The 19,181-nt window shown below is 44.6% G+C and overlaps 1 protein-coding gene across 2 annotated transcripts in view; it reads left to right on the top strand.

Moving 5' to 3' along the window:
• Positions 1 to 19,181, top strand: part of Specc1l (sperm antigen with calponin homology and coiled-coil domains 1 like) — a 104,418-nt gene that overhangs the window by 26,588 nt on the left and 58,649 nt on the right. For both annotated transcript variants that reach the window (XM_075979984.1, XM_075979983.1), the window contains exons 3-5: positions 1,382 to 1,535; positions 5,516 to 7,149; positions 10,457 to 10,664. In XM_075979984.1, the coding sequence (XP_075836099.1) occupies positions 1,382 to 1,535; positions 5,516 to 7,149; positions 10,457 to 10,664 (1,996 nt within the window). The remainder of the gene's footprint in view (positions 1 to 1,381; positions 1,536 to 5,515; positions 7,150 to 10,456; positions 10,665 to 19,181) is intronic.

Here is a 19,181-nt window from a genome sequence, read left to right as displayed (position 1 = left end):
GACCTCTACCTGTGTTACATTCGCTGTGCAAGAAGGCACATGCATGTGTACATGCACATGCATACACACACTAAATACATAATTAAAGTAATAACAAGTACTTTTCTATAGTTTAATTCCTGGTGTTCAAATAAAAGGTAAAAACAGGTCTGTTTAGTTACTTTTCTCTTGCTGTGAGAAGACATCATGACCAAGGCAACTTAAAAAAAAGGGGGGGGGCATACAGTTTCAGAGGTTTCAGAACTCTGTCATAGTGGGGAACATAGGCAGGCAGTCGTGATATGGAAACAGTAGTTGAGAGCTTAAATCTTGATCCATAAGCATGAGGCAGAGAGCCAACTGGGAATAGTTTGGAAACCTCAAAGTTTTGGAACCCTGAATCCCACCCCCAGTGACACACCTGCTCCAGCAAGGCCATTATCTCCTAATCTTTCCCAAATAGTCTGCCAGCTGGCGACCAAGCATTCAAATATATAAGCCACTGGGAGCCATTCAAACCACCACAGGGTCTCTTCACTGTTTTTTCCTTAATAATTTTATTTATTTTTCCCTAATAATTTTAAAGCTGTTATCATCATCTATAGTGTGTTTTCTTTGAAAAAATCCTCATATTTTAGTCTTCATCTTTTGTTTGTTTGTTTCTGTTTTTGTTTATTGAGACAGGGTTTCTCTTTGAAACAGTCCTGGCTATCCTGGAACTCACTTTGTAGAGAAGGCTTACCTTGAACTCACAGAGATCCACCTGCCTCTGCCACTAACACCTGGCTTTAGTGATCTTTATAAGGTATCAGTGTTAGGAAATAAACCTTAGTGGTGTGAAATTAACCCTTGATGTCCCTGTGAAGTCCCAGTTTTTGTTACTGTATTACTTGGGTCTTGAAAAGTTTCCCGGTTTTTGCAAATTTAGCACTAGAGAATTAGATAAGCTAAGGTGCATTTCAGAACAATTTCTTTTAGAGTCATTTTAAAGTAATGAAGCTTTACTTGAGTGTTAGTGGCAATTTTCGAGCTTACGGCAGTGTACGCCTGTGTAGTTTCATTGAGGTGATCCCGTTCACGAGTGGTGAGCCAAATGAAAGTTTAATGTAGATGACACCTTCCTGTCTCCCTGAATCTGGCACAAGTGGGCACAGCAGGCATCCATAGAATCTTCTATCGTGTGCATGATTTAGAATCTAAAGAAAGACTTGTGTGGTTGCCTGCAGCTGTAAAGAGACTTGGTGTCTGATTGTGCAGCACAGTGGTGCACTGCCTGTTTATTAAATGTCAGAAAGTCTTAGTAGAGTTCTGAAGGATAGGATAAAAGTCAAGAGCCTTGCTTAGCCTTCAAATTAATCTTGCTTCATCCAGTCAATGTCTTTTTATTTTCTCCTGCTTCTAGACCAAGAGCAATGATGACCTTTTAGCTGGAATGGCCGGAGGAGTAAATGCGGCTAATGGTGCTAAAGCAAAGAAGAGCACCTGCTCGTCCGCAGCGCCTTCAGCCCCTGCCCCTGCCATGACCGTCGTGGAGAACAAATCCAAGATTAGCACAGGTATGGGTGGCTTGTACTTATCTGCTTTGGCTCACTTCAGCCTGACACCTTCGTATCCACCCTCCTCCAGGTGAGAGAGAGAACACGCGTGTTTTATTTGTTTCTGTGTAAATGGTTTCAAGGTTGACCACTTTGTACTAGGTGACAGTGAGGGGCTGAGCCTGGGAGAGGTGAATTTCTTTCTCCCAGCAGTCACTGTTGGCTGGAGTGGACTCTGTGAGAATCATGCCCCCGGGTTAGCCCATCTAGTTCTGTCGTCGGTCTTCTTGTTGCAGCTGTTTCTAGAGGAGACAGTCTTGTAGGAGACTTCCTGGTATTCTGTGATGTTCCCTGAGTCCAGATGCAGGAGCTGTGATGTAGATGGATCCATTCAGGCTGGGTTCCCTATAATTGTTGATCTTTGCATTGTGTCCAGTTGGGATTTTCTATAATGGCTTCGGTTTTTTGTAGAGAGGCTTCTTTGAGGAGTGATGGCCACAGTTAGTTATCTGTGGCATAAGGGTAAGATTTAGAATAAAGTAAGGAACTATGCTGGTTTAGCAAAGTGGCATAGTAGAGTCTCTTGTGTGACCTCACTGGTCCTGGGGAGTTCAGTGGGTTTCTAGTACCGGCATAATTTCTCCCATTGACAGCTGTGGGTTACCACCAATGTGTGAGAGCCACTGTAGGGTACCTTTAAGGATATCTTGCCACGATGGTCATTGTTGTGGCTCGTGGTTGTCACAGCTGGCTAGGACTCTTAAGTGCTCCCCTCCCTTGGCAGTTTGCATAGTACTTCTGGTACCATGGAGGCTAGACTTCCAAAGAAGGCTTTTAGGTTAGACCCAGCTTAAATCATCGGAGTCCAGTGGGCTGTGTGTGATTTCTTCAGCAGCAGGGCCTTACCCTCAACCTCTGATGGGAAACCAAGAGCAACAGCCATAGCCTGTATAGTTTTGGGAGTCACTTAGACTACCCAGACCAGCCACTCAAAAAGGAAGTTTCTTGTTTCTGGTATTGGGTTTTTGTTAGTCTATGGTTCTTATGGGTAATGCCCAAGTGGCGTTTCTCTTTCTCTCTCTCTCTCTCTCTCTCCTCTCTCTCTCTCTCTCTCTCTCTCTCTCTCTCTCTCTCTCTCTCTCTCACACACACACACACACACACACACACACACACGTATCTTCTATAATTTTAGGTGAACATTAAATATGATTACTTGAGGCTTTATTAGTCTTGGAGTTATTTGTCCCTCTTCCTTTTCCTTAGCTCTTTGTTTTAGATTAATAATATTAATCTAATGATTTATATTATAATAAAACTAATCTAATTAATAAAGTTAACAAATGAACTTAGAAAATCCTACTGTCTAAGGAGGACTATTACCATACTTCACTCTTATAGTTACAGGGGAAAAAAAGCCTTCAAAACTGTCAGTAACTATAAGATCATGTGATGAAACCCCTAATTTGTACAGTTAATATGTACTAATAAATAATTATAAACCATGAAAATGTCACTTTATATGATAAGGCATATGAAAGAAAACTAATTGGCCGCCATTATAGCAGACCGTCTTCGGTCATTATGTAGTCTCGGCCCTTTTGTTTGTGTTGAACTTTCCTAGCCCAGGGTCCTGCTGTCCTCGTGCCCCTTTGAACTTCTGCAGTTTCTTCTTACATTCCAGATCCCACTCCACCATTCGGTTTAGATTAGCGAGGGAACATTTCCGTCTTTTTTTTTTATAAGCATTATTTTGTTTGATCGTCATTGTAGCTTTTGAAGTTTAGGCTGTATTTTCTTCATTGTAGATATGAGATAACTATACTGAAGTTATTAGCCTAATATCCTTGCCAAAAGCCATCCTTTGTTTCTTGGGAGCTCATTTTGTACCAGGCTATTTAAGGTACAAACCTGCTGATGGAATGAGGTTTGAACCTTCAGTATATTACTTCCAAGCCTGAGGTCATCACATTTAATGCTCTACTCAGGACAAGGATGTTAAGAAGAAATACTCTATTCCCATCTCCTCTTTGTGACTTACAGAGCTGAGCAGGTGGTCATCCCAGTATTCATGCGTGGTTGCCTATTGACGAGCATTCCAGTGTGCACACGTGGTTGCCTACTGATGGTTACACTGACCTTAGGATTCATTCATTACTAGGTACTCTAGTTCAGATTTGTGTGTCTCTGTCAGTCTGCTAATACACTGTAATAAAATACCACAGACTGGGTGGTTCACACAACAGAAATTTATTTTATTATAACGTAGTCTGTAATTTTGATTATAATCAAAGTCTTGGCAGTTTGGCTGCTTTCTCACTGTGTCTCCACCATGTGTCCCTATGCTTTTGTCCTAATCTCTTTTTGTAGTCACAAATCACACTGAGATCACACTGGATCAGGGCCACCCTAACAGCTGTCTTAGTCAGTGTCCCGTTGCTGTGAAGAGAACCATGACCGCGACAACTCTTCTAGAAGAAGGCATTTACATTGGGACTTGCTTACAGTTTCAGTGGTGTGGTCCATTATCAGCGTGGAGGAAGCATGGCAGCGTGCAGGCAGACGTGGTGATGAGCAATAGCTGAGAGCTCTGCTTCTAGATCTGTAGGCAGTAAGAAGAGATTCCAGGTCAAGCTTGGGCTTCCGAAACTTCAAAGTCCTCCCCCAGTGACACACTTTCTCTGACAAGGCTACACCTCCGAATCCTTTAACTAGTGCCACTCCCTAAGCCTATGGGGCCATTCTTATTCAAACCACCACACAGCTCTACCTGAGTTTCATTGACTGGTTCAGTTACCTGGCTACAAAGTTTACAAGAATGGAAGTCTTAGCAGTCCCAGTGTAGAGCTGGAGTCCTCGAGATTGAATCCTGAAGTAGTAGGCTCTAATACCAGCCTTGGCTACAGGATCGAAAAGCTTACCAGAGAGAGAAAGGGCAAGGATACACAGGCGAAAGCTGATATCAAAGGTGTGGCCCAGACAGAAGGTGGATCTTTCCACCTCAAATGACCCAGCCAAGAAAATCCTTCACATCTGTGCCCAGCTGGTTAGGGTCTAGTTGATTCCAGATGTAGTCAGCTTGACAGAGAAGATTAGCTGTAATAATCTTCTAGATTAATTTCCATAAATATCCCCTTTCCTTGTTTCTTTTTTGTCGTCCTTTTGTGTGTCATGCTCACTTCCTCTTCCTTGCCTTTGTCTGTCTTGTAACCAGTCTGACTTCTACCTTACCCTGATTTTGTGGTAAAATGGGCGAACCAAGATTTCTGTCAGTGAGTGACTGTAGACTCTATAACTTAGCCAGTAGTCACTGTTGCCTCTTTTGTAAAAAGTGTGTTATACACATTAATCAGATTCATTGAACGAATATACTTTGGAGTTGAAACAGAACCTTAGCATGTATCCCCAACTAGCCTGGAACTCAATATATTGAATCCTCCTGCCTCTGCTCTGCCTCTTGTGTTAGGATTGCAGGTATGTGCCAACCACTCTATCGTGAAAAATTTTTAACTGCTAATGTTTTATACCTTTGAAAACTGACATGATTGTTTTGCGTGGTGTAAAAGAAATAGAAAAAAATATAAAGAGCAGTATTTTTTACTTCAAAAAACAAGAGCTAGACCTGATTATTGTAGTCCTGTGTCCTCCTACTGTTTCCCCATGCTGGGATGGAACATGACGCCTAGCAGATGCTAAGATGCCCTGCTGCTGAACCCCAGCCTCCGTCCTCTTGTCTTGAGACAGGCTGCCACTGAGTTGTCTGGGCTGGCCTTGAATGTGTTCTGTCCCACGTGCCACCAGGCCCAAAAAGTCCTTGAAACCAGGGAATCATCTTCTAATGAGAAGCTATACATCTGATTTTATACATGAGAAGGGTAGATTTTTATGGTCTGTGTCAGTGTGGCTGGCTGCCCAGCTTTCATCTCAGTAGTCCTGGGTTCTGAACACATGCATTTTGTTTTTAATAATTTTATCTTAAATTCTTTGTTTGAAACATGTAGGCACTAGTTCCTCAGCCAAACGGAGTACTTCAGCCGGTAATAAAGAATCCAGTTCTACCAGAGAAAGATTACGTGAACGCACACGGCTAAATCAGAGCAAAAAACTGCCCTCCGTAAGTCAGGGAGCTAATGACGTGGCCCTGGCTAAGCGGTCTCGGAGTCGTACTGCTGCAGACTCCGATATTCGCATGAGCAAGTCTAAGTCGGACAATCAGATCAGTGACAAAGCTGCCTTGGAAGCCAAGGTGAAAGATCTCCTCACACTGGCAAAAACCAAGGATGTGGAAATCTTACATTTGAGAAACGAACTCCGAGACATGCGTGCTCAGCTGGGCATTAGTGAGGATCCTCTGGAAGGCGATGAAAAGTCTGCAGAGAAGGAAACCATTATTGCTCACCAGCCAACTGATGTGGAGTCTACTCTACTGCAGCTGCAGGAACAGAACACAGCCATCCGAGAGGAGCTCAACCAGCTGAAGAATGAAAACAGAATGCTGAAGGACAGATTGAATGCATTGGGCTTTTCCCTCGAGCAGAGACTGGACAACTCTGAAAAATTGTTTGGCTATCAGTCCGTGAGCCCAGAAATCACCGCTGGTAACCAGAGCGATGGAGGAGGAACTCTGACATCTTCAGTAGAAGGTTCTGCCCCTGGGTCAGTGGAAGATCTCCTGAGTCAAGATGAAAATACACTCATGGACCATCAGCACAGTAACTCTATGGACAACCTGGACAGCGAGTGCAGCGAGGTGTACCAGCCCCTCACCTCAAGTGATGATGCTCTGGATGCCCCCTCGTCTTCAGAGTCAGAGGGCATCCCGAGCATAGAGCGCTCTCGGAAGGGGAGCAGTGGGAATGCGAGCGAGGTCTCCGTTGCGTGCCTGACAGAACGGATTCACCAGATGGAAGAGAACCAGCACAGTACCAGCGAGGAGCTTCAGGCAACTCTGCAAGAGCTCGCTGATCTCCAGCAGATTACCCAAGAACTCAACAGTGAGAACGAGAGGCTAGGAGAGGAGAAGGTCATCCTGATGGAGTCACTGTGTCAGCAGAGCGATAAGTTGGAACACTTTGGCCGACAGATTGAATATTTCCGCTCCCTTCTGGATGAGCATCACATTTCTTACGTCATAGATGAAGATGTAAAGAGTGGGCGCTACATGGAACTAGAGCAGCGCTACATGGATTTGGCTGAGAACGCCCGTTTTGAGCGAGAGCAGCTTCTAGGCGTCCAGCAGCATTTAAGCAACACTCTGAAGATGGCAGAGCAGGACAACAAGGAAGCTCAGGAGATGATTGGTGCCCTCAAAGAGCGCAGCCACCACATGGAGCGCATTATTGAGTCTGAGCAGAAGGGCAAAGCAGCCCTGGCAGCCACGCTGGAGGAGTACAAAGCTACCGTGGCCAGTGACCAGATAGAGATGAATCGCCTGAAGGCCCAGCTGGAGAATGAAAAGCAGAAAGTGGCCGAGCTGTACTCCATTCATAACTCTGGAGACAAATCTGATATCCAGGACCTCCTGGAGAGCGTTAGGTTGGACAAGGAAAAGGCGGAGACTTTGGCCAGTAGCCTGCAGGAAGATCTGGCTCATACCCGGAACGATGCCAATCGATTACAGGACACCATTGCTAAGGTATTGCCCAAGTAAAGATGCCCTCATTTGGCATTACACAGTTGCCATACAAAGCAAGCTTGTTGAGAAACAGAAGTGGTTGCTTAATGTGCCATTGCCTTTTATTGACAATCATCTCAAGTTCTAAAATGTGCTGCCTTAAATAGAATAAAAATTTTCTTTTCGCTTTTCATTTTCTTCCCAGATGGTTTATAGTTAAAATGAATTTGTGCCTTTTTCTGGGCAATAGAGAATTTTATATCCTCATCTTTATTATACTATGGCACGGGGTATATGCTGAGTCAGGATTTCAGTTTTCAAGGATTGGCAGTGTCTGCTGCCTTTTGTCTTGCTATAGTTGTAGTTTTCTCAATGTTTTATTGTGAGTTAATTCTACTTTTTAAGAGCATGGTTACTCCTGTTTCTTGAAGGTGTGGGGTTTGTTGCTGGCAGAGAGCTTAGAGATGATTCCTTCCTCTAGATTTGTTGCTTATGCCACAGATGTTCAGTGTAGTGGTTCCTAGTTAGGGTTTCCGTTGTGTCACCGTGACAACCCTTCTAAAGGAAAACCTGTAATTGAGGTGTGGCCTAGTTTCAGAGGTCCATTGTCATCATGGCAGGACATAGCGGCATGCAGGCAAATGCGGTGCTGAGGAAGGAATGAGTTGGCTACATTTTGCAGGCAACAGGAAGTTAACTGAACAGTGGGTGGTATCTTGAGTGCATACACACACACACACACACACACACACACGAGACCTCAGAGCATCTTTTCGCAATGATATACTTCCTCTAGCAAGGCTACACCTCCTAATAGTGCCTTTCTCTTTGGGGGCCATTTTCTTTCTAACCACCGCAAATAGTGAAGACTAAGTCAGAATGGCTGGTTAGGTTACTGGTGTTCTGACCGGGGTTCTATATCCTGAATGATCATGGAAGTGAGTGTTTTTGTACAAGTTATCTATTCCATCTGATATTTTGGTTCTTTTTTTAATGTGTGTGTGTGTGTGTGTGTGTGTGCTTGTGTTGTTATGACGCATTTGTATGTGCCCAGCCCACAGAAGCTAGAAGGGGGTGTTAGAGTCCTTGAAGCTGGAGTTACAGTCACTTCTTGAGACTCCTGACATGGGTGCTGGGAACTGAACTAGGGCTGTAGAAGGACAGGAAGTACTCTTGATTGCTGAGATCTTCCCCACCCAAGTGCCTTGAGTTTTAAAGAGAGAAGTTCTAGTGCATCTTTGGTTTACATCAGAGGTGGGGAGGTAGAGTATGTGTGTGTGCTGGGGGTTCAGGACATCAGGTGGGGAGGTAAAGTATGTGTGTGTGTTGCTGGGGGTTCAGGACATCAGAGGTGGGGAGATAGAGTGTGTGTGTGTGCTGGGGGTTCAGGACATCAGAGGTGGGGAGGTAGAGTATGTGTGTGTGTTGCTGGGGGTTCAGGACATCAGAGGTGGGGAGGTAGAGTGTGTGTGTGTGCTGGGGGTTCAGGACATCAGGTGGGGAGGTAGAGTATGTGTGTGTGTTGCTGGGGGTTCAGGACATCAGAGGTGGGGAGGTAGAGTGTGTGTGTGTTGCTGGGGGTTCAGGACATCAGGTGGGGAGATAGAGTATGTGTGTGTGCTGGGGGATCAGGACATCAGAGGTGGGGAGGTATAGTGTGTGTGTGTGCTGGGGGTTCAGGACATCAGGTGGGGAGATAGAGTGTGTGTGTGTGTGTGTGCTGGGGGTTCAGGACATCAGAGGTGGGGAGGTATAGTGTGTGTGTGTGCTGGGGGTTCAGGACATCAGAGGTGGGGAGGTATAGTGTGTGTGTGTGCTGGGGGTTCAGGACATCAGAGGTGGGGAGGTAGAGTGTGTGTGTGTGCTGGGGGTTCAGGACATCAGAGGTGGGGAGGTAGAGTGTGTGTGTGTGCTGGGGGTTCAGGACATCAGAGGCGGGGAGGTAGAGTATGTGTGTGTTTCTGGGGGTTCAGGACATCAGAGGTGGGGAGATAGAGTATGTGTGTGTGCTGGGGGTTCAGGACATCAGAGGTGGGGATATAGAGTGTGTGTGTGTGCTGGGGGTTCAGGACATCAGAGGTGGGGAGGTAGAGTGTGTGTGTGTGCTGGGGGATCAGGACTTCAGAGGTGGGGAGATAGAGTGTGTGTGTGTGCTGGGGGATCAGGACATCAGAGGTGGGGAGATAGAGTATGTGTGTGTGCTGGGGGTTCAGGACATCAGAGGTGGGGAGATAGAGTATGTGTGTGTGCTGGGGGTTCAGGACATCAGAGGTGGGGATATAGAGTGTGTGTGTGTGCTGGGGGTTCAGGACATCAGAGGTGGGGAGGTAGAGTGTGTGTGTGTGCTGGGGGATCAGGACTTCAGAGGTGGGGAGATAGAGTGTGTGTGTGTGCTGGGGGATCAGGACATCAGAGGTGGGGAGATAGAGTATGTGTGTGTGCTGGGGGTTCAGGACATCAGAGGTGGGGAGGTAGAGTGTGTGTGTGTGCTGGGGGTTCAGGACATCAGAGGTGGGGAGATAGAGTGTGTGTGTGTGCTGGGGGTTCAGGACATCAGAGGTGGGGAGATAGAGTGTATGTGTGTTGCTGGGGGCGGGGCGGTGTCAGTCAGGACAACTTGTGGGAGTTGGTTTTCTCCTTCTCTCACGCGAGTTCCAAGGATTGGACTCTGGTATTCAGTTTGGCGTGGTGCCCTTCCCTCCTGAGCCATCTTGTCAGTTGATAGTCATCACTTTCAGAGATACAGTTAGGAGGTACATGTTGAGGGGCGCTACGACTAGAGAAAGACTAAAAAATGAAAAGCTATGTTTTACTTACTTTTTGTATGTGTGTCTGTGTGAATGTGCTGTGAGTCACACGAGGAGGCCAGAAGGGGACTTGGAGTATGTCCTCTTCCTCCACCATGTGGGCTCTGGGAATTGAACTCAGGTCCTCGGGCTTGGCAGCTAGCACTTCACCTGCTGAGCCAGATTGCTAGTCTTAATTTTTTTTTAATGGTTTCATATTTGATTTGAGGGGTTTTTTTTGTCATAAGTACAGCATTTTTTTTTAATGGTAGTGCCAGTCGTTCATCAAATGCACACTTTAAGACCAAACCGGAGAAGAGGAAATGCCCCCAAATGCTTCATAAATAATCTGGTTAAGTTCAGTGGTACATCAGTGTAATCCCCGCCAGTGACATAGTGGGGTTTGTCCCCATGTTGTGTTTAGCTAGGTTTTCTGTCTGTCTGAGGCTGCTCACGCTTAGCCTCCATCTCAAACAGTAAATACTCTGCTTGTAGAGTTTATCTTAAAAGACCTCTCCCTTTAACTGCTACCATTTCTTTAGGTCGAAGATGAGTATCGAGCTTTCCAGGAAGAAGCCAAGAAGCAGATTGAGGATTTGAACATGACCCTGGAGAAAGTAAGAGCGGAACTGGAGGAGAAGGAGACGGAAAGGAGCGACATGAAGGAGACTATCTTTGAGCTTGAGGACGAAGTGGAGCAGCACCGAGCCGTGAAGCTTCACGACAACCTCATCATTTCTGATTTAGAGAGTGAGTAGAGGCAGGCTCTCCATTTCTCTCTGTTCCACCCTTCGTGTGCTTGTGTTTAGTGTGGGAAATAATAATCTGACTGGCACGCAGTCTGGGCACAGTAGCACGGCTGACTTTCAGAAGTGTGCTTCCCACGTGAGGGGAACTTTGTTTGGGTCTCTATGTTTTGTTCTCAAATGTTCACTAGAAGCGTTACTTGAGAAAATTATATCTAATTAAGCAAAACCATTTACATGAAGAGCTAATGGCATCAGTTATTATCTAGACCGTAAGAAAAGCCATTTATTTTCTTTTAATGATTGTGACTGTACAGAACAAAAAAGAAAGGACCAATCCTGTAGCGCCCTGATTATGGAGCACTGGTTTCTGTTCTTCTTTTAAATTTATTTTATTACCCTGAAGATGTTGCATTATGGTAGAATGGAACCTCCATTTTCAAGTTTCATTGTACTTTGCATGAGTAGATTTTTTTTAAACTTTATTTTGTAGTTATTTTGGGTTTGTAAGAAAGTTGAGAAGTCAGGTTTTTTATATGAACCTAATCTGTTATCTTATGAATTGTTTGTTTATTAGTTACAAATGAGCGAAAAGAAAAACAACTGCTTGTGCAGTAGGGGAAGCTGAGCGGTCCTTAGGGTTTTCGTATGGGTGGTGGAGGCACATGGCTACGAGGCCCAGCACAAGTGAGATGTGTTCTGACTGAGGTTTTCGGATGGGTGGTGGAGGCTCATGGATATTAGGCACAGCACAAGTGAGATGTGTTCTGACTGAGGTTTTCGTATGGGTGGTGGAGGCTCATGGATATTAGGCACAGCACAAGTGAGATGTGTTCTGACTGAGGCATGTACTGACCACTGAGAAACATTAGACAAACAAGGCGATGCATGTCTACTAGCAGAGGTGTGGAGGGTGCTGCAGCCCTGCACACATTAGTATCATGAAAGAGAAAGGCTGTGGAAATGTCAGTATCCCAGACAACAGAAGATTCAGGAGACATGATAATTAGATGTCTAGACAGGTCGATTACTACAGGGAAAAAATGACATAAAGGCACTAATCAAAAATTGAGTTGTGGCTAAGAGATTAAAGATATGTTAATAATACATTTAGGATGTTGATAATTACACTGTGTTTGCATAAAATATCCCTGTTCTTAGAAACCACACACCGAGTTTTCCAATGAAGGGCTGTGATTACTGCACCCTCAATGAGTTCTGGGAAAAATGAGGTTAGCGGGTAGTAGATACAGAGACAAGGGACAGCGGTTGATAGAACAGTTGAGCACACTGCTGACAGCAGGGCCGTCTGGATAAGTGGGTTTGTACTGTTTGCCACTTCTTGTGAGTTTAAATTATTTCCAAACAGTGCATTTAAAGAACTCTTTGTGTGCCTTTCATCTAGCTCCTAAGTTACTAACAAGGGTTACAGTGTATCACTACTGCCTCCTCCTGTGATGCTGGAGATGAAGCCTAGGAGCCTGTCCATGGAAATCGCACTTTCTCACCACTGAAATACAGCCTCATTTCATACACTGTCCTTACATTACAGAGCTGGAGGGAATGGGGTAGTCTTTTCTGACGCACTAGTTAAAGTCTTCAGATTATTGGATGCGCGCAATACTTCTTTAGACATTATTAGTTTATTATTCCTTGACAGCGTTGATTAGCAAGTACAGCATTGGGCCTATTCATAGGTTGGTGGGGATATTTGAGATATTGTCAAAGAAGAACAGGTCATTTGTGGGAAATTTTCAGGATATAGCTTGGGAATTCTGAGCTCTGGTTAGCTGACCTGAATCTGTGGGTTGACTAAGGTTTTGTTAAGCATTCTCAGGCCTGTCTGTTGAAGTAACCAATGACAGGACAGAATATTTTTGAGAAGATGATGTGACTGTGTACTCTGGCTGGTTTTCTGTGTCAGCTTGACACAAGGCTGAGTCATCAGAGAGGAAGGAACCTCAGTTGAGGAAATGCTTCCACAAGATCCAACTGTAAGGCATTTTCTCAATTAGTGGTCAATGAGGGAAAGCCCAGCCCATTGTGAGTGGTGCCATCCCTGGGCTGCTGGTCCTGGGATCTCTAAGAAAGCAGGCAGAGCAAGCTAGGGGAAGCAAACCAGTAAGCAGTATCCTTCATGGCCTCTGCATCGGCTCCTGACTCCAGGCTCCTGCCCTGCTTGAGTTCCTGTTCTGACTTCCTCCAGTGATGGACTATGATCTGGAAGTGTAAGCCAAATAAACCCTTTCCTCCCCAGCTTGTTCTTTGTTCACAGTGTTTTGTTGTAGTAATAGAAACCCTAACTAAGACAGACTAACATGAACTTCCTCATCTCCAACTTAAAAAAACCTCTGGCCTGATCTTAGTGACATGTGTGTGATGCAGTGCTCAATAGCAATGGATTAGAGTTCTGAGCCATCTTCAGCTACTGCAGTCAGATCTGTGGCAGAACAAAAAACAGACAAGAAAGTCAAAGAACTTAATACTTAAAACTTAAAAAGCATATGTATTTAGGTTTTTTTTAAAAAGATGCATTTTTATTTTCTAAATTGTATGTGTGTGCACATGTCTCTGTGTGGGTCTATGCATATGTGAGTTGAGAGGAGGATGTCGGAGCCCTGTGAACTGTCTGACAGAGTTGAGAGGAGGATGTCTGAGCCCTGTAAACTGTCTGACACAGTTGAGAGGAGGATGTCGGAGCCCTGTAAACTGTCTGACAGAGTTGAGAGGAGGATGTCGGAGCCCTGTAAACTGTCTGACAGAGTTGAGAGGAGGATGTCGGAGCCCTGTAAACTGTCTGACAGAGCTGAGAGGAGGATGTCGGAGCCCTGTAAACTGTCTGACAGAGTTGAGAGGAGGATGTCGGAGCCCTGTGAACTGTCTGACAGAGCTGAGAGGAGGATGTCGGAGCCCTGTAAACTGTCTGACAGAGTTGAGAGGAGGATGTCGGAGCCCTGTGAACTGTCTGACAGAGTTGAGAGGAGGATGTCGGAGCCCTGTGAACTGTCTGACAGAGTTGAGAGGAGGATGTCGGAGCCCTGTGAACTGTCTGACAGAGTTGAGAGGAGGATGTCGGAGCCCTGTGAACTGTCTGACAGAGTTGAGAGGAGGATGTCGGAGCCCTGTAAACTGTCTGACAGAGTTGAGAGGAGGATGTCGGAGCCCTGTAAACTGTCTGACACAGTTGAGAGGAGGATGTCGGAGCCCTGTGAACTGTCTGACAGAGTTGAGAGGAGGATGTCGGAGCCCTGTAAACTGTCTGACACAGTTGAGAGGAGGATGTCGGAGCCCTGTGAACTGTCTGACACAGGTTCTCTCCAACCATAGATTGAGTTTATATTTTATATTTGAGAGAATTTGTTTAATTTTGCTCTTCTTTATTACACATTTTCAAGTTTTATTAGCATATATTAATCTTACATAAGGATGTTTCATTCTGATCTTTTTATGTGTATATAATATATTTTGACCATATTCAGCCATTATTCTATTTGTCTCCTGCTGGTGTCTTCCTCTTTGAGCTAATGTGTGAAGCAATGAGTTTTATTATGGTTTTTTTTATAGGAATGTGGCTAGATTTTTTTTTTTAAATCAGGTTGTTTGTAGACACATAGGCAAGCCACCCGTGGTTACACCGCTATGTCTACCCTCTGCCAGTAGCTGCTTATAAATCTTCAGAGAGAGACGGGGCAATTTTGCTTCTTGCATGTAAGAAGGTTTTACGTTTTCCAGATTAACTCTGGCAGTTCACTCAGTGTCCTGTCCATCCAGTAAACCGGTGCTGCCCTAGTTCTCAGGCAGTCCTTTTAGTTTTGAACAGGGGAAGAGCGACATCTTGTGGTAACTGAGCACTAGCTAGAAAAATCTTAGATGATGAAGATTTGGGCAGCAGAACTCTATAAATCGTTCATTTTCAACATAAGGAATTTAACTAGAAAATGACCAAAAATCCTGAGTAATTAAAAAATCTATATAGCTTCTTTCCCAGCTTTTTGAGATGAAAAGTGTGAATATGTATCATATTGGAAGTGCTTACACTTGATAGTCCTCACAGCCTTACACCGTCGCTGTGTGTGTTGAACTACTTAATAAGTTCCACCCTATGACACCTCATTCTCAAATATTTCTAGGTATGATCCCTGAAAGAAGAGTTCCTGAGCACGTCTAGCAAAATTACTCTTAGTTTCCTACTATCAACTAGTAACTATAATTAGATTTTTTTCAGATGTCACCAAAATGTCTCTATAGCTTTATTTACTCCCAACCTTTAGTGATTTTTAAAATAATGCTACGGATAGGTCCCAGGGCCTCTTGAATGTTAGGAAAGCTTCGTACCAGCAGTTTGGGGTTTTGGCCTGAGACCAGTTTCAAACTCCTCACCTTTCTGCCTCTGAGTTTCCACAGTTCTAGGACTATATGTCTGTGCTGCCCCCCCCTCTGTCTTTCAGATGATAGTCAGGGTCTAAACAAATTTGACACTTTATGTTGGATCTCTAGAGTTTGATGGCAGTCAATTTTTTTCTCTAGAAAATCCTCACATTTGGAGTTAACTCAGCACATGCTATGTGAATTTGATGACAAAGAATTTTTATTTAAGAAAGCAAAACTTTTTCTGTAGAATAATTTAACAGTCATCACCACAATTCGTCAGTCGCTAAATAAGCCTTGTATTCAATAGTAATAGCTCCCCAGTCACCCCAAGAAAAACCCCATATTAAGTAGAGTAACTTTTTCACCCCAATGTAAATTCTGGAATTGATGCATAGGGATTTACGACAGCTCCTAAACTCAAGAATGTGGAGGGACATATGCTCAGAATGAAAGGACAAGTAGAAAACTGCAGGGAAATAAAAACTACAAAACGTAACAAGTAGACACTTTACAACTCCAGATTTAGCATGTATTATAAAAAAAAACCTTACAATCCTTTAAATATCAAACTAAATGAAGAGCAGTGGAGTTGAGGATTAATCTGCTCATTCTGCAGTTATGAGGTATAGGGAGAAAATAGTTGAGGAAAATAAATGGAGATTAATGACCTATGAAATAATCTCAAATTTGCAACACATTTAGAGTCCCAGGAGACTCCCAGATCATACTGGCACCATACAGTATATACCTGGCCTTCTGTGCTCTAGGCCATGGCTTTAGCATTTAAGCCAGAGAGGTGTGATGTAAACTCACAACTTCCGGTTCAGAACATGGCTTCAGATCACCACGTTTCCCCCACCACCACCAAAAAAAGAAAATGAATGAAATATAAAAGCCTTGTAACGCTAACACTGAGATAAAAAACAGTTGGCTTGTGCCAGTAGACAGTGATTTGGAGTAATTTCTGGAATATGGAAAGCAGATAGTATCGGGTATGGAGAAATAAAACAGAATAGAAAAACCTACAGACCACCAGAACAGTGAGAATCAAAGTAATGTTCCCAGCAAGCTTTGGGTGGAAGGGGAGCATGTGACTAGAACTGCCCGCTCAGCACTGGGCACTGTACCGAGGCTCCCGACTTAGCTGGCTCCACCCTTGTTGGGCTGAGAATCTTCTGGATAAAGGAGTAGAACTGGGTGCCAGGACTCTTCTCATGACCTTGGTGTCAGAAAGGAAAGTGGATGGTGCCTACAGAAGTGCAGGCTACCATGTGGTCCAGGAGAGAGGACCATACAGAGGGAAAAGAAATCAGTTTGACCCCACTGTAAAATGGATGTACCACCCAGCACCTTGGTTGGAGTACAGTCCTCCTGTTGATGCGTGTCATCGCAGAGCCTTTACTGTTGCTGTACCGTGAATGAGAAGCCTGTGGGTAGAAGAGTGATTCCTGCAGTCATTAAGAAATGTGTATATGTCGCTAATGCTTAAATAAAGAAATAACAACCAGGACTTACTGGGCATTTTATTATCTTAAAAAAGAAACAGCCTACTAAAGAAAATCAACTGAAGAACACCCCAGATAAAGCTAGGGACTTCATCATCTTCCCTAGCAAGCTGGAGCTGACTGCTATTCTGGGTGTGGTGGTGCAACATACCTTTAACCCCGTCATAGGCAGGTGATCTCTATGAATTCAAGACAAGCCTGATCTAAACAATGCGTTCCAGGCCAGCCAAGGCTACATAGTGAGACCCTGTCTGAACATGATGTGGTGGTGGTGGTGGTGGTGCTGGTGCTGGTGGTGGTGCTGGTGGTGGTGGTGCTGGTGGTGGTGGTGGTGAGTAGCATCAGGGTCTCGTTGAGACAGAGCTGGCACAGTGGGTAAAAGAACTTACTCTGTAAGCACGAGGGCCTGAATTTGAATTCTAGCAATCACATAGAAATTTGGGCATGGCTGTGTGTGCTTGAGAGAGTTCACTGGCCAGCCAGACTGAGTGAAATAGCAAGCTTTGGTTCTGTGAGAGACCCTGTCTCAAGGGAATAAGACAGAGAGTAATGGAGTTTAATATATATAATATATTGAAGTAAAAGTTTATGAAAATACAAATCAGAAAAAGACAAAACAAAGATATTTGACATAGGAAAGAAAATAAAGAGCAAAACAAGATGCCAGTATTCATTGAGCAAATGTGAAAAATTAAAAAGCTTGATAGCATGCAAGAGGAGAGAGCGATCCTCTTCCCCTTCCCCCACCCATCCGACAGGGTGTCCTGGCACTCGCTCTGCAGACCAGGCTGGCTTTGAATTCACAGAGATCCGCCTGCCTCTGCCGCCCAAGTGCTGGGATTAAAGGTGTGCACCACCCCTGCCCCGCTGGGAGCGATATTTTTATGTGCAGTTAAGGAGTATGACCACTGCAGCTTTTTAAAAGAGTGTTGATAAGAACTCCTTTAAAAGATTAGCAGTTGTCTTCCAGGAACCTTCTGTAGGAACAGTATTATAGGTTTGCAGGTGTCTTGTGGGTGCTTGCTGCAGGACTGCTTTGTTAACACAACATTTGGAAATAGTCTATTATATTTTTTAAAGATATATTTTATTTTATGTGCATGAGTTTACTTCCATGTATGTAAGTGCACTGTGTATGTGTCTTGTGCCCCAAGAGTTCAGATGCGGGTGCCGAAACCCCCAGAACTGGGGTTACCGTGCTGGTTCTGGGAACTGAACCTACTACAAGTGCATCCAGTGCTCTTAACTGCTGACCCTTCTCTCCAGTCCCACAGCTTATCCGTTGTAATCTAGTAAATAGCTGTGGACGCAGTGTGGGTCTCCTCTGTTCTATTGCTGTTTTGCCAGTGAGGCTGGAAAAGACAGATCTGAGTCTGTTGGCTAAAAGACAAAACAGAACCAGCCATAGCGCACTTCTGTAGTTTAGAACCACTTAAAGTTTCAAATGTAATGTGGAAATGATAGCCAGACACAACAGTGTTCCTTTTAAAACTGCTGATTTCATTGTACTCTATCAAGCCATAAGTAAATTAGTAATTTTTCAAAAAAGCAGAAAAACAAAACCCCAAAAAACTTAACAAGTCATGTTCTGGTATTCCCTGAATTAGCTATGTTGCTTTTTGTAAGTGTTCTGTCATCATTTCTACTTTTGGAACTTTTCTCCAAGTATTTTCTGAACAACTTTGTAAAGACATTTGCTGTATTTTAACAAAAAGTTGGAACTATGTTAACTCCGTTAGTAGATTTTAAAAGCTAGTTCTGATATGTTCCATTGATGGAATACTCTGGGGCCGTCTAGCTGGTGCTGCACATCTGGCTCTTTCTCCGGGGCCATTTATCTGGTGCTGCACATCTGGCTCTTTCTCTGGGGCCATCTAGCTGGTGCTGCACATCTGGCTCTTTCTCTGGAGCCATCTAGCTGGTGCTGCACATCTGGCTCTTTCTCTGGGGCCATCTAGCTGGTGCTGCACATCTGGCTCTTTCTCTGGAGCCATCTAGCTGGTGCTGCACATCTGGCTCTTTCTCTGGGGCCATCTAGCTGGTGCTGCACATCTGGCTCTTTCTCCGGGGCCATCTAGCTGGTACTGCACATCTGGCTCTTTCTCTGGAGCCATCTAGCTGGTGCTGCACATCTGGCTCTTTCTCTGGGGCCATCTAGCTGGTGCTGCACATCTGGCTCTTTCTCCGGGGCCATCTGACTGGTGCTGCACATCTGGCTCTTTCTCCGGGGCCATCTAGCTGGTACTGCACATCTGGCTCTTTCTCGGGGGCCATCTAGCTGGTGCTATATATCTGGCTTTGCTGATAGTGGATTCCATTATTTACTACAGGCTTGTGAAGCAGTACAAACATAATCTTATTGTGCTTAAAAAAGAGAAAGCTAGCCAGGCGGTGGTGGCGCACGCCTTTAATCCCAGCACTTGGGAGGCAGAGGCAGGCGGATCTCTGTGAGTTCGAGACCAGCCTGGTCTACAAGAGCTAGTTCCAGGACAGGCTCCAAAACCACAGAGAAACCCTGTCTCGGAAAAAAAAAAAAAAAAAAGAGAGAGAAAGCTAGCCAGGTGTGGTAGCACATCTCTAGTTCCGAAACAGGAAGGACATCTTGCCACTGCAGGAATTTAAGGCCTGCCTGGGCAACACAGCAG

Source organism: Microtus pennsylvanicus, chromosome 7 (genome assembly GCF_037038515.1).
Source record: "Microtus pennsylvanicus isolate mMicPen1 chromosome 7, mMicPen1.hap1, whole genome shotgun sequence".
NCBI lineage: Eukaryota > Metazoa > Chordata > Mammalia > Rodentia > Cricetidae > Microtus > Microtus pennsylvanicus.
The sequence above is the reverse complement of the archived record's forward strand: the minus strand, read 5'-3'. Positions and strand labels throughout refer to the sequence as shown.